General features: G+C 39.1%; 2 protein-coding genes and 1 pseudogene across 3 annotated transcripts in view; 2 read left to right on the top strand and 1 right to left on the bottom strand.

Moving 5' to 3' along the window:
• The window catches only part of LOC308565024 (olfactory receptor 51B5-like), a gene marked incomplete at both ends in the record, with an annotated part of 340,544 nt that overhangs the window by 7,418 nt on the left and 305,950 nt on the right, over positions 1-27,176 (top strand). The gene's annotated exons all lie outside the window — the stretch shown is intronic.
• LOC308564901 (nascent polypeptide-associated complex subunit alpha pseudogene) lies at positions 16,638-17,220 on the bottom strand (annotated as a pseudogene). Its single transcript has one exon. The product of its transcript is annotated as a nascent polypeptide-associated complex subunit alpha pseudogene (transcript).
• On the top strand, positions 19,561-21,223 carry HBE1 (hemoglobin subunit epsilon 1). The gene is made up of 3 exons (XM_081153999.1): positions 19,561-19,753; positions 19,882-20,108; positions 20,970-21,223. The coding sequence occupies exons 1-3, from the start codon at positions 19,666-19,668 to the stop codon at positions 21,096-21,098; spliced, it is 444 nt and encodes a 147-aa protein (XP_081010125.1). The 5' UTR covers positions 19,561-19,665; the 3' UTR covers positions 21,099-21,223.

Below are 27,176 nucleotides of genomic sequence, written 5' to 3'. Positions count from 1 at the left end.
TTTCAATACTACTCCCACAATTGTTAAAGGAAGACAGCCTACAACAATAAATGTGTGGTGCAAATTTAGAGGCACTGTGCTGAAAAATAAAATTAGGTATGATACAAGAGAACTCTTACATTCAGTAAAAGAAACAGAGGAACCTAAATATAAATAAGAAAAAGTGATGGGATTGAGCTGATAACCCAAATTTACTCATGCAGTAGGTAGCAAGGGATGCCATAATATAATTTTACACTCTACCAATATTTAAACAGCCTGTATAAATTGTCAGAAATCAATGAAAAACCCCCAAAGTGGAATAAATATTGAAATACTGATTTTTAGAAATAAATGTACATGTATAGATTTCAATTTTAAATAAAATTCAAAATACAAATTTTAAAATAATTTATTTCTTTGAAAAATCTTTTCAATTAATAAATCAATATTTATCTACCAATCCAGTAAGAATATACTGTAAGAATATTTACAGTAGAACTTAAGTAAAAACACTATTGTTCCAAATAAGTGCAGCTTCCAGACAAGTCTCTTAGTCTCTGTTCTCACTCCGACCTTTGCTACTCAGTTTGCGAAGCCTAAGAGCCTCCTATATAGAATGTTTTGAGTCAGTACTGACATAAAAGCAGGAGTCATATCTATGCTTTCCTCCTGAAGGATTATCAAATCAGAACAGCTTATTTTCTATCATATACAAGTGCAGCCAGGTCAGTAATTATGTTTCCTCATTAGCTTCCTATCTTTCCAAGAATGACTGTCTGCCATTCTATAAATACCCAAAGCTGTTTAAAATATAAACAATTTTATGTGTGTGATGTGGCTAGGGCTGATTTACTTAATTCACAAAAGATGCCAATTTTTCACATCATAGACAACACCCCGCTTCAGGTGTTATTTCAAGAGCTTTGCATGGATCAGTCTGTTGCATGTTCATGCTGACTTGGCAGTTCTTGAGAAGGGACACAAATATCTAAGTGACATGCAGCTTCCAAACATCCCATTTAAGGACACAGAGTTTGGCAATTGCATAACAATTCTGATTTATGGATGGGAAGTAATAGCTTTATAAATACTTTAAACAATATATGTCTTTATTGATTTCAGGGAGAGGGAGAGAGAGAGATAGAAACATCAATGATGAGAGAGTCATTTATTGGCTGCCTCCTGCACACCCCCTGCTGGGGATCGAGCCACAACCCCAGCATGTGCCCAGACTGGGGATCAAATCAAGATGCTGGATCATAGGTCTATGCTCAACCCTTGAGCCATACCATCTGGGCAGGAGGTAATAGTTTTAGACATTTAATAATTAAAGCAGGGAAATGAAGATGTTGATGGGTTTTTTTCCTTTTATTTTTTTAACTGAAATCTGAAAATAAAATTTTTTACTTCCACATTTCCAAACATTTAAATAAAATTTAACTAAACCTCTAAGAAGCTCCTTTCTCTAGGTCTTGTCCCCTTTCTCTTCCTTCATGGGTGGTTGGTGGGCATGTGATTTGCTGTGCGAGCAAGTATGTATATGTGTGTATGTGTGAGGGGGGTGATGAGTGTTGTAAGGTGGAGGTGTCTCTAGAAACACTCTCTAGCCATGTGATCTTCTCCAAGCCTCATCTCAGTCTTCAGTTTCTCCATGTGTAAAGCAAAAGTATTAGACCTGGTTCTTTTCTCTCTCTCTCTCTCTCTCTCTCTCTCTCTCTCTCTCTCTCTCTCTCTCTCAATTAGCGTACTATAAAATTGACTTGTTTATGATGCAGAACAGCTCCAACACTCCAAAACAATTCCTCCATACTACCTTACTACCTTTTATAGTCATATATCCATCCCACTCCCAACTCCGGGCAATCACTGATCTGCTTTCTATTCCTATAGTTTTATCTTTTCAAGAATATCATATAACAAAAATCATATAGTATGTAACTTTTTGAGAGTAGTTTCTTTCACTCAGCATGCCTTTAAGGTTCATCCAGGTTGTGTTTTTCAATAGTTCATTCCTCTTTCATTGTTGAGTGACATTTCTCACATGGATGTCCCAATTCATAGATGTTAACTGTTTTCTTGCAATTTCCCAATAATGTTCACCTGGTGAATTTTAGTCTCCATTTACATTCCATTTTGACCATCCTTTCCATGTTTGTTACTAAGACATTTCCCTCAGCCAGAACTCTCCCAAATCCAAATTTTAAAGGCCAGATCTTCCTGTCTTTCCATTTCTCTTACTCATGAACCTGATGGAAATCACTCAAAGGCTTGGGTCTGTATTATATTTATTTCTCTCCTCTTTTCTTTGTTCTCTATTCATCTTGTGAATGCTCCCTCATGAGACATCCTCCCTAGTCACTCCCTTTATCTGACTTCTTACTGTGGCCCCTCATTTCATTCCTTAGCCTTGGCTTTGATAGCCCACCCAAACCTCTTGGCATCATTACCAGATGTCATGACTGTTGAACAACTAGATCCAAAAAGTATTGTTGACAAAGGAACAGTAAACAGAGCCAGCAAAATGAATGGTAATAAGGAAGCAAATGTACTGCAAATATTCAACTCCATAACTATAAGTGGGAGATAATGGTATGTTTCTGTCCCAGATCTAACATGCCTGGCCTTGTCTAATTCACTGTGCCTAGGTTAGATTTTGATGTCAAAGGCAGCCAAAAAATTTGAGAAACAATTTCTGATCCACAACTCGTGATTCATAAGTGATTAGACAAAAAACATTCAGGAATCTATTGATAGGGAATGTACACTAATATGTCCTATTTTCCCTGACCTGAGTCCCCGGCTTCTCAACACTTTCAGTCCCACTCCTACTGCAGCAGGCGATGGAGGTAGACAGGAGAATTGAACTTGGTAGACAAAAGAGAAAAGTTGGTCAACCCCTAAGGGTACACCACAAATTTCTCAAGTCTTCTCTAATGCTGAAGGTAAGCAGGGGTCACCTCTCTGATGGCTTCAGGGAACAGGATAAAGACATGCTTGTGTTTTTTGTAAGAAAATATTTCTGTTCTGGAGGCAGTATTTACCTTTAAACAGTGTCCTTTTGGTACCTACTATTTTGAAGAGATTTCTATCTGAGGACATCTAACCAGGAAGTATAGGACCCCAGTCCCCACTGTTGGAAAAACTCAAGCTCCTATTTTTACATCTTTTTGGTTGTAAAAAATTGAATCCTGACCTCTATCTTGACCCTACCCTAGTCACATTTTTGGAACATTGACTATGTATTATCTACTGTCTACTATTTCTCAGGTAAAGTTAGAAATTAGTCATTAAAATACTCTTTAAAGCCTTTTCTCGATTTTCTACCATGTGTCAGTCATAGAACTGGGTGCTACATATGCATAATCACAATAATTTCAGTAGTTTTTATAATATTTATATTATTATAAAAAGCTGGGGCCTAGAGATGATAGCTTTTATTTTCTACAGTGATAATGGCTTTCTTTTCTATTCACCATAATGTAACTTTTCCAGACACTAGCCATTAAAAGCTGTTGTGAATTTACACAAACTCATCAATGTTGTGAAATTAAATCTATTGTCAGCACATGAAGAAAAACAAAACGCATACATTTTTCCCACTGAGCCATTGAAGCAAGAAAAACAGGAAACATTGAAAGAGTAAGTTTCTCAATGATCCCTTGACTCTGCAAAAGCAAGCATGCTGGCCTGGGAGGAGGGATATTGCTCATGACTGGTGGGCAAAGCCAGACCAGGGTTTGGATGAGATGGCATATATTGCAACCACCTTGCCTTTACTCTTAGAGCAGAGAGCTCTTTGGGGCTCAGGCACACAAAACAGAATACAGTGTACACATAGACCTCTGAGTGTTGTTCCTTCTTTTAGGGGGAGAATAGCCATAGCTTGAGATTATAACCATCAGTCCTTTCTCTTATTTTACACTCAGTATCCAGGTCAGAATGATATGGCCTGTCCTGCTCGTGTGTGAGGCTGACTCATTCCAAGGCCCCACACTGGGAGGGGGTCCTGTCAGGGCTCTGATAGCACTATCTGCAGGGCCAGGACCCAGGAGGAGCAACCTCTTCCTCCCAGCCCCTGAGCAGAGTTTGCTTATTTATGTATTTAAATGATATATTTACTTTTAAAGAAACAACCTGGAGTCTGCCCAGCTCCAGCTGTGGCATGGAAATGACCTAAGGTATTTCAGATGCTCTTCCTGTTCTTTCTTATAGAATGAACAGTTAGAAGAAAACTGCTCAAGGCAAGTGTCCTGAACAGTAAGGCAGGAGCTTTGAGCCCTACCTGAAATTTCCATGACAAATTAAACCATACTGCGAAAGACCCCATCTTTCTCTGAACTTCAGTTTCCTCTTCTCTAAACAGTAGGCTACAAACTATGGACCTTGTCCCAATGTGGAATTTCTGTTGATTAAATTAATCAGCTCCCTCGACTCTTAAACTGGGAATGTCACTGAACCCAATACTTGCGTACTAGCAGATGTCTCCAGGTCCTCTCATTCAACATGAAATTCTCTTCTTCAGCCAGGCCCACTGGGTACTAGATGTGTGAAGAGAGAATGTCCCTCTCTCCCTTGTTCTCATACAACTGGGAAAGAACTTGACACTCTCCCCACATAGCCAGCCATCACTGCTAATTCACTTCAGAGACTCAAACCGTTTCCTGTAGGGAAGTCTTAGGCAGTAGAGAGCAGTGGTTAAGAGCACAGACTAAGGAGCAGCACTGCTTGAGTGGGGGGCAACTAAGCACCTCTTATTAGCTGTAGGACTCAGTATTTTCATCTGTAAAATAGTTTTAACATCCTCATAAGATAATTGTGACATGGAGTGAATTAATGTATCTGAGGAATTTAAAGTAGTGACTTATTTATGCTCAGTATACTAGAAATATTTGCTGTTTTATTGTGTTTAACTGTGATCATTCCTGCTAGAGCCACAAATTATTTGTTATGCACTTTACATCAGTTCATTTTCAATAATAATAAAAACAACTGAGTTTATTGAAGGCTTACCTATGTCCCAGGCACTGTAGTAAGTATTTTGCATAACTTATATAGTTTTATTTATTTCTCCAAGGTTAGGGAGGAGGGGTGGTGGTTACTATCACAGCCTTCATTTAAATGGCCCGTTTTGTGAATTCAAGGGCTTGGCTTTCTGCTTCTCTGTTATGTTACAGTGCATGCAATCTGGGTTTAGCAAATGTCTGAATGTTCTCAGATGGTGAGGCAGGCTTCCTGAACAGAGATTTGAATCATACTACGTGGCACAGGATTAAAGGATTTTTATTTCTGTAAGAACTTTGTAAAAATTATCTCACAAAAAGAAGGGCTCAGTGGGAAAGCCATGAGATCTTCCCCATGAAAGAAAGTGTTTCACCCATGATTGTACGACTAGGACAGAGGTGTTTCCCAGGGGTTTTCACCCCCTAAGCAAGGCTGATCTTGATGAATTCCTGGACTCGTCATAGCTCTGTGACGACGTATGTCATTATACTTTATCCCGCGCTTCCCCCTCATGTACACACATGTGAGCATGTGAAAGAAGGCTCTCCCCACACGTTTTGACCGGATAATCAAATAATCAACTGATGTGTTGAGATAAAAGGGGAAGCATAGCAAGAAAGAGTTCTGAGTAAAGTGAAAACTACAATACTCCCTCCCCATTGAGGGCTCCAGCAGGTAGGAGTTTCAGGCTTTGTGATCCTGGCCTAACCTAGGGAGCTCCACAGGACAGGAAGAGGAGGGAGTCAGGTGTCTACATGGAGCAGATTTTCTTCATGTGACAGGCAGCTTCCTGCCCCAACCCTCCAGAGCACCTCTCTTCAGTCTGTCCTCTCAGAATCTCCTCACCTGCATCCAAAAGCTGGTTTTCCAGGGCCTGTGCCCCTCTTCGTGGAAGGAGTTTCCCCTGAGAAAACCCTCCCTGCATCCAGAGCCTATTCTCAGATTCTAGGAGGCCCTGAAGCCAGTCGCCTCGTGTTCCTTCCTTAGCTCCTGCCGGTGATCTTGATCCTTCCTGCCTCTCCTCCCTGCACCTTGCTGAGATGTGAGATGATCCATTTGGCGAAATATCTCACTTGTTAATGGCTTATTTCCAAGTACCATCTAATACCTGGAACCACTAGTATTAAGGGGAGTAACTATAAAGAAGAGAGTGAATGCGAATGAAAGAGAGTAAAGATATAGACAGTGAGTAGGGGAGTTGTGGGGGAAGACAGATGGGTTAAGGGATAATAAAATCTACTACTATTTGTTGAGACAGTTTATATTCTAAAGTCTAATCAATTAAACTTCTGCTTTATAGACAGTGTGCCAGTGTCTATCCTCACACTAACTTCATAAGATAGATGCAGTTATTGCCCCCATTTTTAGATGACAAGACTAAACTCGGAGGAGTAGAGCCAGAGGTATAAGGGACAATGCTAGTGCTTAGACCCAGGTCAGACACTGAATCTGCTGCTCATAGCCCCTTGCTGCACTGCGGAGGAGCATTTGCTGGATGGAACTGGGAAAGCAGGGGAACTGCGCTTTGGATGAAGGAGGTGGGAATGGAAAAGTTGATAAGTATAACTTTGAGAGCAGTAATCTCTCAGGGCTTAGACTTCAGGAAACACTGACTCAGCAAACCCAAGGCCCCCAGAGGGTCTTTGGGAGAGCTGGCATGTAAGATGTGTCTATCAGAGGCTGCAGAGAGGGCAGGGCCAGGGCTAGCTGCCAGCTATCAGGGCCCAGAAGAGCTATAGGTCTGTGGGCTCAGATAGGTGGTCAGGTCAGGTTGGCGGCTCTGGGTGGAGCCCATGAGTCTCAGGGAGATAGATTGTGAATTTAGGGGTGAGCTTGGGAAAGGGTTGGGAGGCACAGCACAGCAGCATTTTACATTCTACTATCACATGAGATGCCCCATCAACTAGGGGCAATGCCTTAACTCCTCTTAGCTCGGCCTCATTATCTATAAAATAAGCATAATAATTGTATCTGTCTAATGGGGTTACTATGAGGAGACAGAGCTACATAGTATCTGAACTGGTGACAACAATTCAGGCCAGATCTATAGGCTTTCTAGGGACCAGAAATCTCAAAGCAGCAGATAGGTTCTAGAAAATAACACCAACTGTTGTTTAAATGTAGAGACAGTCTCAAGGTCCAATATTTAATTTAGCAATGGCCTGAAATGTTGGGCAACAAAAGCCCCCTTTTCTCCCAGTCAGACCATCTTCCCAGGTACTGGGGTCCAAGTCCAGAGTTTAGCTTTCAGGGCTGAAGCACCTGAAGCCACAGGGCACAGATGAAGGCAGCTGACAGCAATTTTGGAGTTTAAGAAAATCTCACTTTACTGGGAGCATGTGCAACCCAAGATTCTGAAGCATGAAAGGTCCACTAAGAATCTGACCAGCAGTTAAGCAGGAAATAGTATGATTAAGGGACTTAAGACCGGAGGATAGGCACTTGAAGAAATATAGGGATTTATGCCAAAGGGAAATGAAAAAGGCATGGGAATTAATACTTACTGAAATCTTTCTCTATGTCAGGTGTCATTATAGGGTATTTAAATAATCTCATTAAATATGATAGTTCTGTGAAGTATATATATTGAACATTTTGTAATTCATGCTAATGATAAGTAATATTTTTTATTATTTAGTTTATACTGAGATATAAGTTAAGTGCATTATATTAACTATCTTAGTTTATCTTTATACTAATACTTAGAAGTGGATTAATGTTACTTACTGATGAGGAAACTGAGGCACAGAACACATGAGACAATTTCTTGAAGGCATGTAACTAATAGGTAGCCAATTAGTGATTTGAACCCAGGTGGTCTGGGCTCTCCTATTGTCTTCATGGTCAAAGAGATGGAATAACCTGTTCAAGCTCACTGAACTTGTAAGTAGTGAGGCTGGGATGGAGGCCCAGTTCTGTTCCTGCTGAGATTGTTTTTTCCAAAACAAAACACCAACACAGATGTCCTCTGTGGGCCCAAGAAACAGAAGCAGGTACCCTTGTCCTCTACCTACTTTCATGAGATTGGAGACTGGAGATCAGGGTTCAAGCCACAGTCGCAGACATACTTCCTCACGTGGTTGCATCTCACTGGGAAAGCTGAGAGAAAAATAAGTTAAAAATAAAAAGGAAACACATTCAGAATAGAAAGAGACTTTATCTTGGATAAAAGAGTTTGTCAAATTATAGGTTATAGGTAGGTCCTTGATAACACTGGAAGCCCATACCTGCCCAAATGACCCTCTGACCTCTATGCCAAGCTGCAAATTTGGTTAAGGGAGAGAACATTCACGCATTATATTCTTCAGTTACTACTCAGGTCTACCCTACTGCAGTAACTTAAAAACCCACTGGCCCCAAAACTTATACATATCTGTCTATTTAAGTCTGTGTGACGTTCTAACTACAGCCAAGCACTGAGGACACTACCCCATGATAGGGGCAGTGTTGTGTGTGTTAAGTTAGAAATACAAAAATAAGAAGAAAGTCTGCAAGTTCTCTGCACCTCCCTTTGCAGAGCCTGACAGCAAGAGTCCTCCCAAATGTTACCAGTATAAGACTTCTCTATGTGTTAACTTCTCCAAAATCAGTTTTGGCTTCATGCTTTCTTTTTCATCTGCAAGTGAAATAGGACAACTCAGCCTCAGTTTTATAGAAGGTCCTATATCATCTGTATTGGGCTGAGCTGTCCTACTTCCTTGCTCTCAAAAAACAGCCATTGATTTTTTCCTTCTAAACCAAAGGATAAGGTCTTAGATTGCCTCAGGAGACAATCATTGGTCAAAGGAAGATTAGGAGAAGGGAACTATGACAGGGACAGTGAGTAAAGGGAAAAGGCAAATATGAGGGAGAGAGAGATGGTAGACCAGAAGTTGTAACTTGAGTGCCTATTTTCTAAGTGTCTCTCATAGAACTGTTTTGAGAGTCCTGAATAGTGTTTCAAAATAAACTGAATCTGCTGCCAATACTTAAAATAAAATAGAAAAATGCCAGGCACAGAGAGGAAGAAAAAATTTCATGATCTTACTTACATGTGTAATATAAACCAGTTGAATACATAGAAGCAGAGAGAAGAGTGGTTACGGAGGTGGGGAGGTGGGGGAAATAGGGAGATGTTGTTCAAAGGGTACAAAGTTGTAATTATGTAAGATGAATAAGTCTGGAGACCTAATGTACAACATGATGACTATAGTTAGTGATATAGTACTGAATATTTTTTGCTAAGAGGGTTGACCTCAGGTGGTCTCATCACACACACAAAATGATAGCTCTGAGTAAAAGATATGTTAATTAGCTTGAGGGTAGTAATAATTTCACCATGTATACGTATCTCACACCACCGTGTTGCACACCTGAAATATATATAGCATTTATTTTAAAATAAAGGAAAATAAAAAGACAAAATAAATGCCTCAAAATATTTGTATTTCCAGTCATTTATTTAAAAGTAGGGTGTGACCCTTGTAGTTGTATGTATACACTTATAATATTATAACAACAGATAACACTTAGTGAGCATATACTGTGTAACTATTTCTCTGTGCTATAAGTGAAATTAGTCCTCATAACAACCCTCTAAACTAACTCATAATTTCATCCTATATTTCAGAGACATGGAGACATTAAGCAAGTTGTCCAAGGTTACATTAGGAACTAGGCAGCATTGGGGTCACTGAGCCCCTCCCAATGTCTTATGGCAACATTTGACTAAAGTATTGACTCCCTATTTTATTAGATTTGGGCTTGTATTTATTGCAGACCCTACCCTACACCTTATTCTTTTATGTGACTTTCCTGACCCCAGAGGGCTTACCTATGAAACCTCTGATGCTGAAGAGAGGAGGAAGGGAGGATTGTGATAAGTGGTGGAGTTTTCTTCTCTGACCATGTGCCAGTGAGGCTTCTTTCTTAGACCAAATCACTGTCTCACTGTATTTTAGCTAGTTCCATATATATAGCCTGAACAATTGTTCGATCATAGAAAATTAATTTTCATCTCTCCAGGCCAAGCTTAAATTTTCTCAAGACTATAAAATCTTTTGGTCCATTCCTTACTCCCTCGAAAGAACCTAGAGAATTACATCATCTCCCTCCTATATAAATCTTTATTAAGTATGAAAGATACTATACTACTGGATTATCATTAACTATTGTTTTGACTAGGACTCCTGGAAGGCAAGATATGTGTCTTATTCTTATTTATATTTTAAGCACTAAAATTGGTGTCTGGCACATAGAAGGTACTCTGGGAACATTTACTAGATGACTGTACTTTCTGTAAGCCCAGCTCTCTCTCTCTCCTCTCCAGCTTCTTCATCTCTGATTAAATAAGCTCCATAGTCTACTTTTGCTTAAACCTCCATTGCTGCTGTCCCATAGTCTCAGCATGGACATTTCTGCCAGGGCCCCAGTCTGAGTCAATGCCTTGCTTCTTATTTTCATGATCTGCATATTCTTCTAGGCAAGGATCTAGCCCTAGGACAGCCATGCTGAATCATGCTGAGTCATGCTGATGCCTTGAATGTGCGACCAGATGTTTTCAGCCTTGAGTGATGACCCCTATCTGGATCCCCAGCAGGAAGCTTACAAGACAGATGGCAAGAAAAGAAGAAATTGACTGCAGGACTGTAACTCCACCCCAACCAGCATCATGAAGTAAAAGGGATCCCTGAGGCAGAATGTGACATGTCTTAGAATGTATCCCCTTCTGATTTAAAAGTTTATTTCTGGTTGTCCCAATGGATGCCATAGAATGATCAAACATTGTTCATCAGATATTCATCTTGCAGGTTGTCTCACATACCTAGAAACAGAAAGAAATATCTTGTCAGTACATGTGTATAGATCCTTAGTTCATCAAATATATAGTTATTAATCTATATCTATCAGAGTAACTTGAAGCATAGGGTCTTTGATAGTGAGGTCCCTGACCCTTTCTCATGTACCATATATCCCAAGGCAGAACCTTAGTTTCCTCTTGTGCAGAACAATGTGGCAGGGCTGGATGGCTAAAGGATTTTTCCAGCCCTCACCTTTCTAAGAGTCCACATACTGAACACCCAGTTTGCACAGAATCTTATAGAGGTGGACAGAGACATGAATATGAAAGAAGAACACATGAAACAGACAAAAAGGGAAATCATTATTTGCCATTTTAGTGTATTTTCAGACATCCAGGTGACAAAGTGCTTTAGCTCTTGGAGGGCACACGCTCACATGCTGGGCCAGATCTGACTGAGGATGTCACTGAGAAGCCCCCAATTTAAGGAAACATCTCAGGACAGTCTTGGTGTTACCTATCTTATTGGGAAAATGTAGACAACTTCAACCCTACAGGGAAGGAACATTCCCTGAAGAGACTCAATAGGGTTCCCATACGTTAGTAACTGTGAAGGTCTACAAAGGGCTAAACACCATGACACAGTGCCTAGGGAGAGAAAAACCAGGAGGTTAAGGGATCAGAGAGGCCTCCAGTAGAACAATGTTAAAGTAGGCTTCAAAAGGAGTTAATGGTGGCAAAAAGATGTTTCAGAAAGGTGAAATGAGTTAAGGAATTATACAAATAAGAAAAGAAGAATTAAAAGTGGGGTGGGAGGAGGTGGAATAGGGTAAAAGAGGGTAAATGGTGATGGAAGGAGACTTGGCTTTGAGTGGTGAACACACAATAAAATATACAGATGATGTATTATCGAATTGTACACTTGAAACCTATATAATTTTATTAACCAATGTCACCTCAATAAATTCAACAAAATTAAAAATGTTTTAAAATTAAAAATGTAAAAGAGAAGCAAATAGGTTAGTTCAATTGACCCACAAAGAATTTCCAAGTGAATGTATTTTTCTTACAACTCTGTGATATAGGTATTATTATTTTCCCATGTTTTATAGATTAGCCCTTCTATGACCACATCTTCTATTCTTTTCATCACTTAATCTCCTAGATTGGGGTCATTGTCATTCCCTGAAAATTATAAGCATCTTCTCACTTTAGGATATTTATATTTGTGGTTCCCTATGCCTTAAACACTTAACTTCAGTTCTATATGAATTGGTTCATCACCTATTGGTATCCTTTCAAGTCCCCATTATAGTGAGGAATTCCCTGCCACAGTATTTAAAGCGACAACACCCTTCCACCCTTGTCCCATCACACTCTGTCCGTCAATCCAGTGTCTTCCTCCACAGCACTTAACATCGTTTGGCATATATCATGTATTTTACTTTTTGCTTATTTACTTTTTGTTTGACTTTCCCCACTATGAACTCCATAAAAACAAAGGCTTTGTTTTTTCACTTCTATATTTAGTACTTTTGCAGTGTTGAATGATTGAATGTATAGCCAAACACACGTATAACTGTAAGTATAAAGGCATATATACATACATTCACAGCTATATACATACAAAAAAATCATCTGTGGGGTAATGTTAGAAGAAGTAAGGCCAACTAGAGCTAGTTAGATCTCAACACACAAGGCCTTGGACCATATTATTGAGTTCCAGATGTGACCCATTTGTTTTGTAGGCTGTGATTGGTTCTTGAAGGCTTATTCTGGCCAAAAGAAAGACACACAAGACTAAAACAGAAACCAGGGTACTTACTTATTAATTTACATTAAGATTTATAACAGGAACACCCCCGTCTATGTGAACAACAAATTCTTTCCTTATATCAATCAGGTAAAGGTAAAGAAAACAAACTGTGTGAAGGCAGGTAGCTGGATGCAATCATGCTAAGTAATCATCTTGCCAAGGGGGTCAGATATGGCCTATTTATCCATCTTCATTGGGAGGGTAGCTTTGGCCTGGACATAAATGTTATGTGCAGTTCAAAACATATCTAGATTCTAAGTCAACAGAGCAACACTTTTTTTTGCTATAGTCTCCTTGATTTTTTCCCTATACAGTATTTTGTTGTTGTTGTTCTTGGCCAACTCTCTAAGGATTAACTCACTTCTTTTTACACATCAGAACTTTCCATAAGATTATAATTAAGAGCTTCTGACCTCAGAGTCATTCTATCTCTTTCAGGAGACTTTGAGTCTCTCTCTTCTGTCACTAAACTTATTTTTGATTTCAACTAAATTTAAAGAATGTAATTTATTATCTTGACTTCCTGAGCCTTGAATGTTAACTAGTCACTGTAGCCTTCCTATTTTCACAATACTCACATATTTATAAACACACACACACATATACTACACAGAGCATAATTATTAGGCCTTTCTGAGGTTCATGTTAATCATGCAAGACCCCCAAGCACTTCCATTTATCTCCTTGTATAGGAACAATGGATGGGGTCTTTGAAGGCAGTAAATAAAACACTCTGGCTCTTGCTGTCTTTAGCTAGACCCCTTCCTTGCCATAGCTCTGTGTAGTTCTGAGCCTTTATCTCTGCTCACAGTTTCTGACCCCACCCAGCTATCACCAGCCCAAGTCCTCAGAAGAGAAAAACACTAGATCTGCCTGCCTCTGTTAAATAAAAACAAAACAAAATAAATGACTGAAACCTCAGAAAACAAATTATATAAATAAACTAAAATGAATAAATAAATGAATAAATGAATGAATGAATAAATAAACTAAAATGAAGAAGAGGAAGAAACAAAACAAACAGAAATAAAGACAAAAAAACAGGTGCAAAAAAAGACTGGTGACATGGGGCCTGAATGAGGCCCTTGTACAGAGAAGAGCTACAGTAGCTTATTGGTCTAGAAACCTAAGATGTGTTCCTTTCCTTCCCATATGCCTCAGAATAAATAAGGCAGGGGTGGTGGGAATTTTATTTCAAGAAGAACACTTTTAGGGATAGAATTAGCAGGAGCTAAAAGGGGTCTATGTGAAGAGTAATCATTAACTGATCCATTAGCTCATACAAACCAAGGGTTCTGGTTTCTCATAATTCCTCATGGCGAATGATCTTGTTAATGGATAGGGTATAACCACAGTCACTGTTCTTTCCATTTATACCTAATTTATTTACCAAACTTCAAATTTACCCTTTTCCATAGAGATGTAGCTTTTTGTTCAGGAAACATGTTATGCTATAGCTTCAATACTGAATTTTCCAAAGTGTTAAGATAGCATGCTTAGCTTAAAAAAAATGTCAACATCTTTGAGAATTCAAAAGTCACCAAGTCAAGGACTTCCCAATCTTCTAGTAGTGAAATGGAATGTTAGCATAGAATTAATCTTTTTCTTTCATTTCTGGATACCGAATTCTAAGCCCTATACCTAGAAAAGTCCTTTTGAAGCAACCATAAGTAGAAATTTAAATATTGAATTTATGTATAATTCATAGATACTGCATTTGAACAAAGTTTATAAATTTCCATTTGACTTGGGACTTGGGTAAGAGACATGAGATATGGACCAATGACCTATGCTTGTGCAATAAACTTAAGAAAAGAAAAATTAGAAAGCACTGGCTCTAATAATGGCATCATTCCCTTCTGACTCTTCCCGATACTTTTTTCTATATTGTTCTTAATTCATAAGCAATACTATTTAAAGTAAACAGAAACATCACAATTTCCCAGAATTTTAATCACTAAAATAAGTGAAGGCAATTTTACTTAAGGTCAAAAAGCATCAAGAAAACCGAGAAAGTAAAGTTATATTTCAAGGGAAAATGAGAAATGTGTAACTTTCTAAGTTGCTAGATTCAAGCTTTAAACTTCAAGGTCCATCATGTAGAAAAGTGTGCAACAACTGGTTTGTTCTGGTTTTCTTCTTCCACTTCCCAGTGAAGATTCCTCTCACTTAATTAACATGAATATATATCTGGCTACACCATGGGCACAGTGGTCCCAGATATCAGTCAAAGCATCAATGTCCATGTTGTAAGCCACCAACTGAAATATATCACTCAGAATGAGACTCAGCCTTGGTTCAGAGTCATCTACAACCTTTGTGAGAGAAGATGCAGAAACATGATATTTATTTATTTCATTTTAAAATTATTTTTCTTTTTCAACCACAGTTGACATATATTATTATATTAATTTCAGGTTGCACCTCAGTGATTAGACAGAGTTTAGAAAGCAGTAGTGTTGCCTGACCACAGGTTGTGGTATATTTTCTCATTCTGTGCAGTCATACCAGAAAATGTTCATTTGTTCCTCCTGCATGGCAACTACAAGAATTTTTCCCAATTTATTTTAGGCTAATGCAACACCTAATGGTATCTTTGATCTTACCTATTTTTATTGTAAGAACATAAATTCAGATGCATAATGGAAGAAGAGGAATTGATATCCTCTCTAGCCATTTGACCCAGTGATCTCACTTCTAGGAATATATCCTAAGAATCCTGAAACACCAATCAGAAAGAACTTAGGCACCTCTATGTTCATAGCAGTGTAATTTACAATAGCTAAGATCTGGAAACAGCCCAAGTGCCCATCAGTAGATGAGTGGATAAAAAAAGCTGTGGGACATTTACACCATGGAATACTATGCAGCAGTAAAAAAGAAGGATCTTTTATCCTTTGGGACAGCATGGAGGGAACTGGAGAGTATTGTGCTAAGTGAAATAAGCCAGTCAGAGAAAGACAAGTACCACATGATCTCACTCATATGTGGAATGTAATAAACAAAATAAAACTTATGAACAAAATAGATCCAGAGACATAGAAACATGGAACAGACTGAGGGATCTCAAAGGGAAGGTGGGGATTTGGGAAAAGTGGATGGGGAGAGATTAATCAAAGAACTTATATGTTTATAAGCATATAAGTTTATGTTTATATGTTTATAAGCATATAAGCATATGTTTATAAGCATATATGTTTATGGACATAGACATTGATTGGTATGGGGAAGGCCTGGGGGTGGCGTGGAAGAGGGGTGGAGGGGATTAATGGGGGGAAAAAAGGGAATATCTGTAATATTTTCAACAATAAAAATAAATTAAAATAAAAAGAATTTTACCAGATTGCCTGGCCAGCATGGCTCAGTGGTTGAGCATCAGCCATCAACCTATGAACCAGGAGGTCATGGTTGGCTGGTCAAGGCACATACTGGGTTGCAAGCTCAATCCTCAGTAGGGGCGTGAAGCACCCAATCAATGACTCTCTTCATTGATGTTTCTCTCTCTCTCTCTCCCTCTACCTTCCTCTCTCTGAAAAATCAATAAAAAAATATATTTTTTAAAAATAATCTAAGTGGTTTTTTGTGTTTTCAGTGATTTCTAAACCCTGTCTATAATTATCCAAATTAAAACTTAAAAATAAAAGAACTCATTTGCTGTAAAAAATAACATTTGAAGTATTTTTCTTAGGTAATAGTATGAAAAACATGACCTAATAACAGTGTAATTTATATAATTCTCTACACTAATAGCACCTAAAGATAATATAATATTTGTCATAAATTATTTACCAAACCAGCTAGGGTGGAATCTTACATTTATTAAAATCCTGCACAGCACTTACAAATGTTTAATTCTATTGGATACCCTGAGAGGAAGGAATTAATCTTGAACAAATTTCAGGGTTTTTTTTTTTCATTTTAGTGGAAGCCATGACTTTATTAATGATAGAAACAACACAATATTCAAACCAAGCTGCAGTTACTCTTTTGAAACACTACCAAAAATCCTCATTTTTAGATGGTTATATTTCTAATTCTATAATAGCATTTGCAATATCATTAGTTCTTCAGGGCTCTGATGCTCTTTTCTCTCAACGCATTAGCATGTGACATGATTTCCACACCTGCTTCAACAACCTCTTCCTCTCACTCTCCTCTTGTACAGCTGGAGGCTGTGTGTTTTCTCTAATGTTTGAGGCAGCTTCACTAAACTTGGACTTTCTCTGCAGCTTCTAGCTGTGCTTGCTGAGATAAATTCTCAATCTTGGCTTCCCCCCAAACTACATAGGTATCAGCAGCCAGGCTCTTGTACACATCTGGTTTTGGAATGACAAAGAGGACATTCTTAGATTTCTGGATAGTCACCCTAGTAACCCCTGTAACCTGTGAGGACCCCATTTGGACACAGCCTTCTGAGCCTCCCTTTCACTCTGGCTCTGTTTTGCTTTACTGACTGGCTCGCCATCGGTTTCAGCGGCTGCTGCCAGCTGGCCTTGCTGCGTGGCTGCCTGTGTGGAACCTTGTCTCTCCAGCTCGGGTACTGATGCATCACAGTCAGATTCTGTTCCAGACCCTGGCTCAGCCCGGGGCTGGGGCCACTCCTGCTCTGTAGCAGGGCGGGTTCTGTGGCTTCACCAGGCATTTTGTGTGGGGAACGTGGAACCAAGAAGGCGGCAGAGAGGGAGCAAGAGAGTGACCTACCCAGAGTTTATTTTTTAAAGTCTTTTTATTTAAGTACCTTGAGATAAAATGTGTTATTATTTTATTAATTTTCAATTTTATAAGTAATAAAGGCTATTTTGACTTTTTCCCTGACCATTTAATCTTTCTGATCTATCCTGGATAACTATGTCACTTATCACTCTAAACTTTGGGTTTTCCATTCGAGAAAGAAGAAATTAATCATGATATTCCATAGGAGAAATACATGAAATACTTCAAAATGAGCATCTGAGGTCATTTAGCTTGAATCAACAATCACCTAAACAATAATGAGACTACACTCAGCCTACCTAACTTCAGAATCAGAATTCCTAAGCCTTGTACTGAGCTACAGGTATGCTGCCTTTCAACCTTAAAACCTTTCTGTAAAGTCTTTTCCCACAACCTTTAGTGATAAGAGAGCAAAGGATGGGCCAGATCCCTGGAGGCAAGCCAGCTCTGGTCCCAAAACCTTCTACTAGAATTATGGGCTTTGCAAGAGGAGTGAAGATGGAGGAGGGGATCAGCCTCATGCTCTGAATCTAAGAGAAGACTGGTGTCCACACTCTGGATCAGAAGGAGAATAGGCTGTACTCCTAGGATCTGCTTCAGGGAGATACTTGTTTCCCAAGCCCTTGGTCTTGACAGACCTGGTTCTTATTCCCTAGGCTTTGGCAATGTCTGACCCTCATACCCAAGGTCTAAGGAAAGTCACTTTACTTACACTGTGGGTCTATAGGAAATTTTCTTTGGAAACCTAGAGCCCTATCTCTATGGATTTTTTAAAAAACCCCACAAAGCTTGATTAACCAAAGGGTTATTCTTTACTGAGTAGCCAGGTATTTCTTGTTTACATATTGTTCTTCTATATCAGTGATCAAATATCTCCTTTCTCACCCAAGAATCCTGTCATGCTGGGCTAAGTGGTCTAACCCAGGGAGTATTTCCTGTCTTTCTTAAGGGAGAAAAAAACTCAGTAACACCTGTGAAGGTCACAGCCCAGAAAAATTGGTCCACAAAAGACTGAGGTTTCATTACACACGTGGAATTGTTCACCTTTTCTCACCACCATACCAACCAGACTTGAGAATAACAACAGTGGGTGATAACTGAAAAAGTGACAGGTCCAGACTCTGTTTCATGATGAATTCTTAAGGAGCCCAAAGACCACAGGAACAGCAACAAAACAAAACAAAACAAAACAAATGAACAAAAATATACCAAAGACACTAGAAAATTTAAAGCTTCTGACATCTATGGCTACAACAAATATTAAGCATGCTCCAACTCCTAACCTGATTAACATCGATTCATCCATTCTTTAGTTTGATCACAAATCCTGGCTTAAAATAATTCCAGACTCCTAAGTATAAGTAGGTCAGAAAATTAAGAAGAGAACTCAGGGCAATCTTCCCAAAGTAACCAGTTTCTTCTGTAGTCACAGGTAAATGGACAGAGAGAGGGTTCCTGGGAAGCAGGGGATGTAAGCATATTCTATTGCTTTTCTCTGTGAAATCACCCTCAGGTATTGTACTTTGGGACTGAGATCTTAGCCCTATTGTGGACCCCTTGCTACTCTGTTCAGCTTCCTGAAGTGATGATTTATGTGTTTTGTCTCCCTTGGAAAATTAAGATGCAGAAGCTTAGTTATAAATTAGTTTTTAAGGGAGATAGAACTGAACTGAGATTCCTTGTCAATTGTGTATTTTTTTAATTCTCACCTGAGGAAATGTTTTTGTTGATTTTTTAGAGAGAGGGAGAAGACGGGAGAAGAGAGAGAGGGAAGCATCGGTTGGTTGCCTCCCACACATGCCCTTACTGGGGATCGAACCCTCAACCCAGGTATGTGTCCTGACCCAGAATCAAACTTGGTGAATGGGGCGATGCTCCAACAAACTGAGCCACCCAGCCAGGGCTATATTTTTTTCTTGACCCTGTTCTTTGTCCCTGTCACTATCCTTAACACAAACATTAAGCTGTTTTGACTGGAACTCTCTCCCTATCTTGGGTTTATCTCCTCTTTATGGGTCTTCCTTTGAGAAAGAGAATGGGAGAGATAAATGTCATCCTGGACAATGACAAGGGGAGACAAAAGAGGGACTAAATGAAAAATTGTGTTGAGAATGAAGGGGGAGCCAACGAAGGAAGGATATCTAGGAAACCAAACATATTATCATAAACCAGAGTGCACTCTTCATTGCTGACCCTTTTTTGACCTGACTCCACCCCCAAGGGGCACAGCTCAGCCTTGACCAATGATTTAAAAGTACTAGGGGAAACAAGGGGCCAGAGGTGAGCAGTAAAGAATAAAAAGCTACCCCTTCCAGCAGCAGGCATATGTGTTTTGACAACTCTGTGATCTCTATAAGCTCTCAGACCTGGCATCATGGTACATTTTACTAGTGAGGAGAAGGCTGCTATCACTAAGGTGTGGGGCAAAGTAAATGTGGAAGATGCTGGAGGAGAGGCACTGGGCAGGTATGAACTGGAATTCAATGCATGGGTGACGATGGTGAATATGAGCCTTGAAAATTGATCACAAAAGTCTTTTAAGATTTTTAAGAGCCTTTGATTTCCCATCTGCTGTGCTTCCATCTTATAGGCTCCTTCCTAGTCGTCTACCCCTGGACCCAGAGGTTCTTTGACAGCTTTGGCAACATGTCCTCTCCTTCTGCCATAATGGGCAACCCCAAGGTCAAAGCTCATGGCAAGAAGGTGCTGATCTCCTTTGGAGATGCTGTTAAGAACTTGGACAACCTCAAGGGTACCTTTGCTAAGCTGAGTGAGCTACATTTTGACAAACTGCATGTGGATCCTGAGAACTTCAGGGTGAGTTCAGAAAATGTTCATGTGCTATTTTTTTCCTTTTTAAACTTTAGGATAATAATGGAAATTGATTGTTTTATTGGGAAAACTAACAAAGATCTCAGAACTTATGGGTCATTGGGTTAAGAGAGCAGACCTCCATTAGGTATAACCAAGGCCACCTTGATTCAGAACTAGTGACACTAAAGAGTGATGAACAGCCTGAGTTTGCTTGAAACTTTTCAGAAACTCTTGTCAGAACTGGATGTGTTTATTAGAGAATAACATCAGAGAAAAACAAACTTGTTTCTCAAGAAGGAATGGAATTTAACTTCTGATAGATAAAGTCCTATCTTAGGGAAGGAGAAATGCATTATTTTATGTGATCCCTTATGATTGAGGTTTAGGAAGAGATTTTGGAGAAACATTTTTTAGACAGAATGTCTCAAAAAATACAAGCCCTGGAAGATATGTTCACTTACTGTTGGTATTGTGACCAAGTGAATGCTTGTTCTGGCAATGGTTGGAGACTTTAACTAAACTCATTCTGAGAGCCCACGAAGCCCTGAAATTCTATGCTTACAGGAATTACACAGTTAGTAAATGAGAGAGGGAAGCAGGAAAGAAGGGAGAAGGGCAAATAAAAATGCTAAAATTGGGGAAAAGATTGAGACATAGGTAGGCAAAATGTTGAATGGAGAGCTCATAATAAATTGAATTTAGGAACTAGTTTATCTGAGTTTATTGAATAGGAACAACCCTTCGAGGAATTTAAAATGCAGAGTTGGCAGGGAGTTTAGGTATTAAGTGATTCTTTTTTCTACAACTTGTTTTGGAAACTTCTACTCAACATGCGTATTTGTCATTTTGTCTTTTACCTAACAGCTCCTGGGCAATGTGATGCTGATTGTCCTGGCTACTCATTTTGGCAAGGAATTCAGCCCTGAGGTGCAGGCTGCTTGGCAGAAGCTGGTGGTTGGTGTTGCCAATGCTATGGCCCACAAGTACCAATGAGTCCTTTCAAGTTCACCAGTACCCATTATGTCCCCATTGCCTTCCTTCTCCAAATGGGAACTGGAATTTTGTCTTGACAACACAGCTTCTGTTTAATAAAGTACATTCTATTGAGTAATCAGAAATTATATTGTATCTTTTTCATCTTTTACTCTTGTGTTAGAGGAGAAAAGCTTCATTGCCTGAGGGGTGGGAAGAGACATAAGAAGAAACAGAGCTCTTTTGAGAAGTGTGCATTACCGGAGGATTCTAGAGCATCTGGCAAGATGGGGAAAAGTTTTCTGGGGTGGGGTAAGAGTCAATTAAGTGGGTGAGGACTTACAGTGCAGTGTAACAAAAATCTTACTGTAGAGGGGAAAGAAGGAGGTGGTAAGCAGTGCCTAAGAAAAAAACAAAGTAGATTTGTGGTACATGTCAGAATTCAGACTTTGGGTGGTGGGCACACAATGCAATTTGCAGATGATGTATTATAGAATTGTGCACTTGGAACCTATATAATCTTATCAACCAATGTTACCCTAATAAATTTAATAAAAAAGAAAAGAATTTTGTAGGGATCCAGGTCTAGGGTTGGGTTACTATTTCAATTCACTCTAATGTGCATTTTGAATCACTTAACTTGTCATATGTCTGGGAGATAGAATTGGAGATAAGAGGATGAGTTAAGTGATGGCTGGGATCTTTCTAGATAAAGTTGCTATTAATCAACAATAGCTTGCACTTTCCTGATGGGTTACACTGTTTCACTGGGGAGTCAAGGCTGAGACACATGAAATCATTGTGAATTATCTTCTGATTGAATATAGCATGTACAAAAATAAAGTTAGTTAGGATATTGTGTAAATTTTAAGGGGAAAGAATGGCCAAGACTTCATGTAAGAAGTAAGATACTAACAAAGGCTTGCAGTGTAAACCAACAAGCTAGGGCCTGGTGACTTGCATGAAAATGCCTATCTGGAAGCACAGGAGAGAGTAAGACAGAGTATTAGGAAAGACTAGGTGATGAGAGGCCCTAACTAAATAAAAAAGTTACTACTTTTTAAAATTATTTTTTCACTATTGCTATCAGCAAGAGTGAACAAATATTCTTAGAACTTTAAATGACTCAAATAATAAGATTGGGAGGGGGGATACTTAATGGACACAAAAATAAATTCAAAATTGCAGAGACTAGACATGGATTCTAATTCAGGGGAACAGACATAATGGGCTAAACCCAAGAAGAGCAATGAGAGTCTGCAAAAATTAAAGAATGAGCAAAGTTAGGATGAAGAGGACATGGTTTCTGATGGACTGGGGTAGATTAAAAGGAAGGAGGTGGTGGTAGATGACTGAAAGCTCTAAGCCTGGATAAATCTACAAGATGCCATACACTGAACTGTGGACCCCCAAGTAGGAGTGGCATTAACTGAATCACTTTTGGAGGAGTTATTGCTAGTTTACTCAGGGAGTCTTGACTTTTGGACCTTGCATCAAATTCTCATATCAAGGCTTGAGACCCTCACACTTTATAAGTCTGAGTGTCATTACTTGGCAAATTTAACTCTTTTAGGCATTTCATTGCCCCCACAAGGTGATTGGAATTTGTCTTGTGAATTACTTTCTAATTTCACCTTATGTCTCCATAATAAGGAGGAGAGACCATGATTATTCTGCTTATATTATAGGCTATCAACAGCCCTGGTATCTCTAAGCCCTATGACCTCTCATTATGCCCCTAAACAGAGTAAACAGAGGCTATTCATGGCACTAAGCCTTCTTACCCAGTCAACTAATGAGAGCTATGTGCATTTTGCTGTTGTTGTTCAAGATATTACAGATGCCCCTTTTTCTCCCCAATGGCCTGTTCCACCCCACCCACTCCCCTCGCCAGTCCCTGACCACACCACTGTCTGTGTCTTTGGGTTGTGCATATATGCATATAAGTTCTTTGGTTAATCTCTCCCACTCCACCCACCCACCCCCCTCCATCCCTCTGACATTTGTCAGTCTGATCCATACTTCCATGTCATTGAATCATTTCTGTCCCTCAGTTTATTAAGTTCTTTAGATTCCACATATAAGGGAGATCATGTGGTTTGTCTTCCTCTGACTGGCTTATTTCACTTAGCATAATACTCTCCAGTTCCCTCCATGCTGTCCCAAAGGGTAAAAGATCCTTCTTTTTTACCGCTGCATAGTATCCCATTGTATAAATGTCCCACAGCTTTTTTATCCACTCATCTACTGATGGGCACTTGGGCTATTTTCAGATCTTAGCTATTGTAAATTGCCCTGCTATGAACATAGGGGTGCATATATCCTTTCTGATTAGTGTTTCAAGATTCTTAGGATATATTTCTAGAAGTGGGATCATGAGGTCAAAAGGCAGCTCCATTTTTAACTTTTTGAGGAACCTCCATACTGTTTTCCATAGTGGCTGCCCCAGTCTGCATTCCCACCAGCAGTATACCAGGGTTCTCCTTTCTCCACATTCTCTCCAGCACATGTCGTTTGTTGATTTGTTGATGGAGCCATTCTGACAGGCGTGAAGTGATACCTTATAGTGGCTTTAATTTGCATCTCTCTGATGATTACCAATGTTGAGCACTTTTTCATATGTCTCTTGGCCAGAAGCAGTTTTAATCAACCTCTTCTTCTCTTTTCTACCCCTGATCTATTATTCTGAATTTAAATGTCAAGGGGTCAAAGATGGTGATGATGGTGGGCAAAAGATACATTCTTTCTCCTTTAGGGACCTAGATTTAGATCTAGATTTTGTCAGGTTAACACAGCTTAATCGATAAAGCTTTATAATTAACACACACACACATGCATACAGGCAGAGTTGGATGGCTCAGCTCTTTAATAGATGAAAGAATGACTACTTATTGTTGGTAGGCAATAAAAGACACCTGAGCAAAATCAAGTTATGATAAACAGAATATTCTTAGAATATTTATCTAGCTAAGAGTACAGAGGGTTTTCAGATTATGTCATTACCAGGATTAAAATGCCATAATGGTTTCTTACTCCCTACCCCTGAAGATAAGTTCTAAGTTATTTGGTTTATGCTTCCTCTGCAACACTATTCTCTGCAGTTCTCACCTTTACTATATATCAACCACATTTGCCCATTATTCATATGTTTGCTTACCTTCCTCAGAGGTTTTATTCACTGCTCCAACTTTCAGACTTTCTATCCCAGTATTTCCCATGGCAGATTCCTTCTTTTTATTCTGGCCCCAGCTCAGATATTACCTCCTTAGAAGGCCTATTCTTGATGTAATTTTCCCCCTCTCTAAAAGTCCAGATATTAATTTTCTTCATAGCAAATAATCATTTCTGAAATTATTTTATTGATTGATTTATTCTTTTTTTATATCTTCTACCTCTAAATTATGAGTCTTAAGAAGAAAGTTACTTTCTCTTCCTCATTTATCTTAAGTCCCTCATACTTAGAACAATTATGTGCACTTATTCAACAAATAGTTATTGAATAAATGCTTGAGAACACGTGAGAATGAATGCTTTAAAAACCATGGATGGCTTTTGTTAAGAAATAGCTTAGAAGGTGAGGATTTATGCAATGTCGGAAGCAATGACGTGGGGAAAATGGGAAGATATGACAGTTAAAGGCAAGGAAAAATTAACAAGCTTTTGAAAGATATTGCCTCAAAAGTATAAGAGAAAAGCAGGAGTTACAGATGACTTTTGATTCACTGTCTGGATTTCTGGAAAAATGAGGAGGTTGCTTGCAGACATACGAGGATCATAAAAACCCATTGGTCTGAGGTGGAGTAATTAAGATTCACAGAACCTAAGTTAGACGATAAACTAATTTGAAGATAGAGGTACCTTGTAATAAAACTTTACTGGTAACTTTTTAATCTGTGCTTTTATATGATTATCAGGTCTGGCCATAGGGGCAAATAATCAAACCAGATTTCCAAAACTTCAGGCACCACAAGTTAGCAAGGGCTCAGTGGATTTCCTGGCTCAAGACTGTCTCTTTTTTTCCTTCATTTCACTCATCTCTGATCTTAAAGAGAATACTCTTGGTTTTGCCTCAAATTCTTATCTGGCCTTTCACATGAACGAAGTCTTCCCTGTTTTTCTAAGAACAGATAACAGCCTCACAACTATGACAAGTAGGCTGACAGGGTCACTTCTCTAATAGCAGAAACTCAGCTCTATGTATTGGGTTGAGCTCTTTAAATTTTAGAGTCTTCTATAAATACACATGGAAATGGATTATTAAGAGTTATTTTGTAAAGAATTTATTTCAGGGAAAAACAAACAAAGCAGCTTCCTAAAACTCTAAATATAGAACTAATAGGCTCTAAGAGGAAAATATAACATGAACCAGTTCCTCTCCCACTGGAGGTGTGCCCTGTGTGTGTGTGTGTGTGTGTTTTATTTTGACAAGAAAATAAAACAACAGAACAGTAAAAGTAATACACACTTGGGTTAACATACACTTAGAAGGAATGTACATTTGGGAATTCTTAAAGATATGGGAGAGCTCTGATAGGAGAAATGGGCATCATGGGACAAAAACTCAGAACCAGATCACTGTATGGGCCAGAGTAAAGACTTTAGGGAAGGCAAGGAATCAGGATGGAGGCAGAGTGTCAACATGGGCATCTGGTAGAGAAAAGTTAACCCAGGTGTTAAAACAGTAATGTCCAAGAAAGAGTTCTAAGTCCCTTCTGCTTATGGGAACACATTTTCTTAAAGCAGCTGGTTTGCTATAAGCTGTTGTGAGGATAAATTAGGATGGGAGTGGTTGGAGGTCAGAGCATGTGATAACTCTTTTCAAAGTCAATTCCAAAGAATTGATCCTAGGCTTTATTAATAACTTTATGTTTAAGTGGTGAGTACCTGGATTAAACTGATTGCATTGCCATCAGGAGAGACAGTGCCCAAGTGTGAAGGTTGGCTGTAACGTTCCAAGGAAGAGAGGTCATTATAAACTGCTCAGAGAGATGGAGATTTATTTGGGGAAATGAACAGAAGCAGCTCAGAGGCCAGCTCAGAGCAACAGATTTGCACTGTGAGAAAAGAAAAGGAAATAAATTGCACAGAGTAGCTGGGAAGAACAGATCTCAGGGGTATTTTATTTTGTGACTAGATGTTAACACTCATTTACAGGCAAGAGTGTAATGTGACGTACAGGAGAGTTAAAAAGATGAGCCTGGCTGTGGGTGCTGAGTAGATTAGAGACAATGCTAATATCCTTCCTTCCTTCCTTCCTTCCTTCCTTCCTTCCTTCCTTCCTTCCTTCCTTCCTTCCTTCCTTCCTTCCTCCCTTTTTCTTTCATTTTTTTTTCTCTCCAGCATCAGAGGTTTTCACCTGCTCTTCCTGCTTCCAGGAAGTTATTTCTCCAAACTACTTACATTTGACTTCATCTTGCCATTAAGGTCCCACTTCAAATATAACTTTAGGACATCCTTCATTATATAATTTTTCTGTAGCCACTTGCTACCATGTCATCAGATGCATTTCCTTTCTGTCATATAACACCATCTGAAATTCTCTTATTCATTTGTTTGTTTAATTATTAATGTAAGTCTCCTCTGCCCAATAGAATGTGAACATCATGAGACTTGACCAACTGTTTTGTTCTTCCAAGATTTTCAGTATTGAAAACAATGCCTGGCATGATTAGCCTTAATAAATATTTGATTTTTTAAATATGTGATGAGTGATTGGAAAATCGTTAGATGACTATGATGATGATCTAGCATTGATGTGATAAGCATCTAGATGGCAATTAGAGTGGGGAGCATGGGAATAAATTGGAAGTGTGGAACAGCAATGAGCAAGAAAGAATCAAAAAGTCTTTGAAAATGATTGACTAAAGAGGGTGAAGGAAAAGCAGGATTAGAGGTAACTGCTGGACTCACTGTCTGGTTTGCTGGAAAGACAGGAGGAGGCTCTTCACTATCATGCAGAGTTGCAGGTGTCCCTGAGTCAGGGACTTCAGTGTGCACACACTGTTGGAGGTGAGCATTAGTGCCATTAGAGAGCAAGTACCCTGAGCCATGCCCTCAGCTCAGGCCCACAATTAAGTAGAAATAAGATTTCTTGCAGTG

The sequence above is a fragment of the Miniopterus schreibersii genome, assembly GCF_964146895.1.
Source record: "Miniopterus schreibersii genome assembly, chromosome: 12".
Lineage (NCBI taxonomy): Eukaryota > Metazoa > Chordata > Mammalia > Chiroptera > Miniopteridae > Miniopterus > Miniopterus schreibersii.
The sequence above is the reverse complement of the archived record's forward strand: the minus strand, read 5'-3'. Positions and strand labels throughout refer to the sequence as shown.

Coding starts and splice junctions, on each gene's coding strand:
- HBE1 (XM_081153999.1), top strand. CDS start 19,666: ATGGTACATTTTACTAGTGAGGAGAAGGCTGCTATCACTAAGGTGTGG. Junction 19,754..19,881: donor TGCTGGAGGAGAGGCACTGG/GCAGGTATGAAC, acceptor TCCATCTTATAG/GCTCCTTCCTAGTCGTCTAC. Junction 20,109..20,969: donor TGGATCCTGAGAACTTCAGG/GTGAGTTCAGAA, acceptor TTTACCTAACAG/CTCCTGGGCAATGTGATGCT.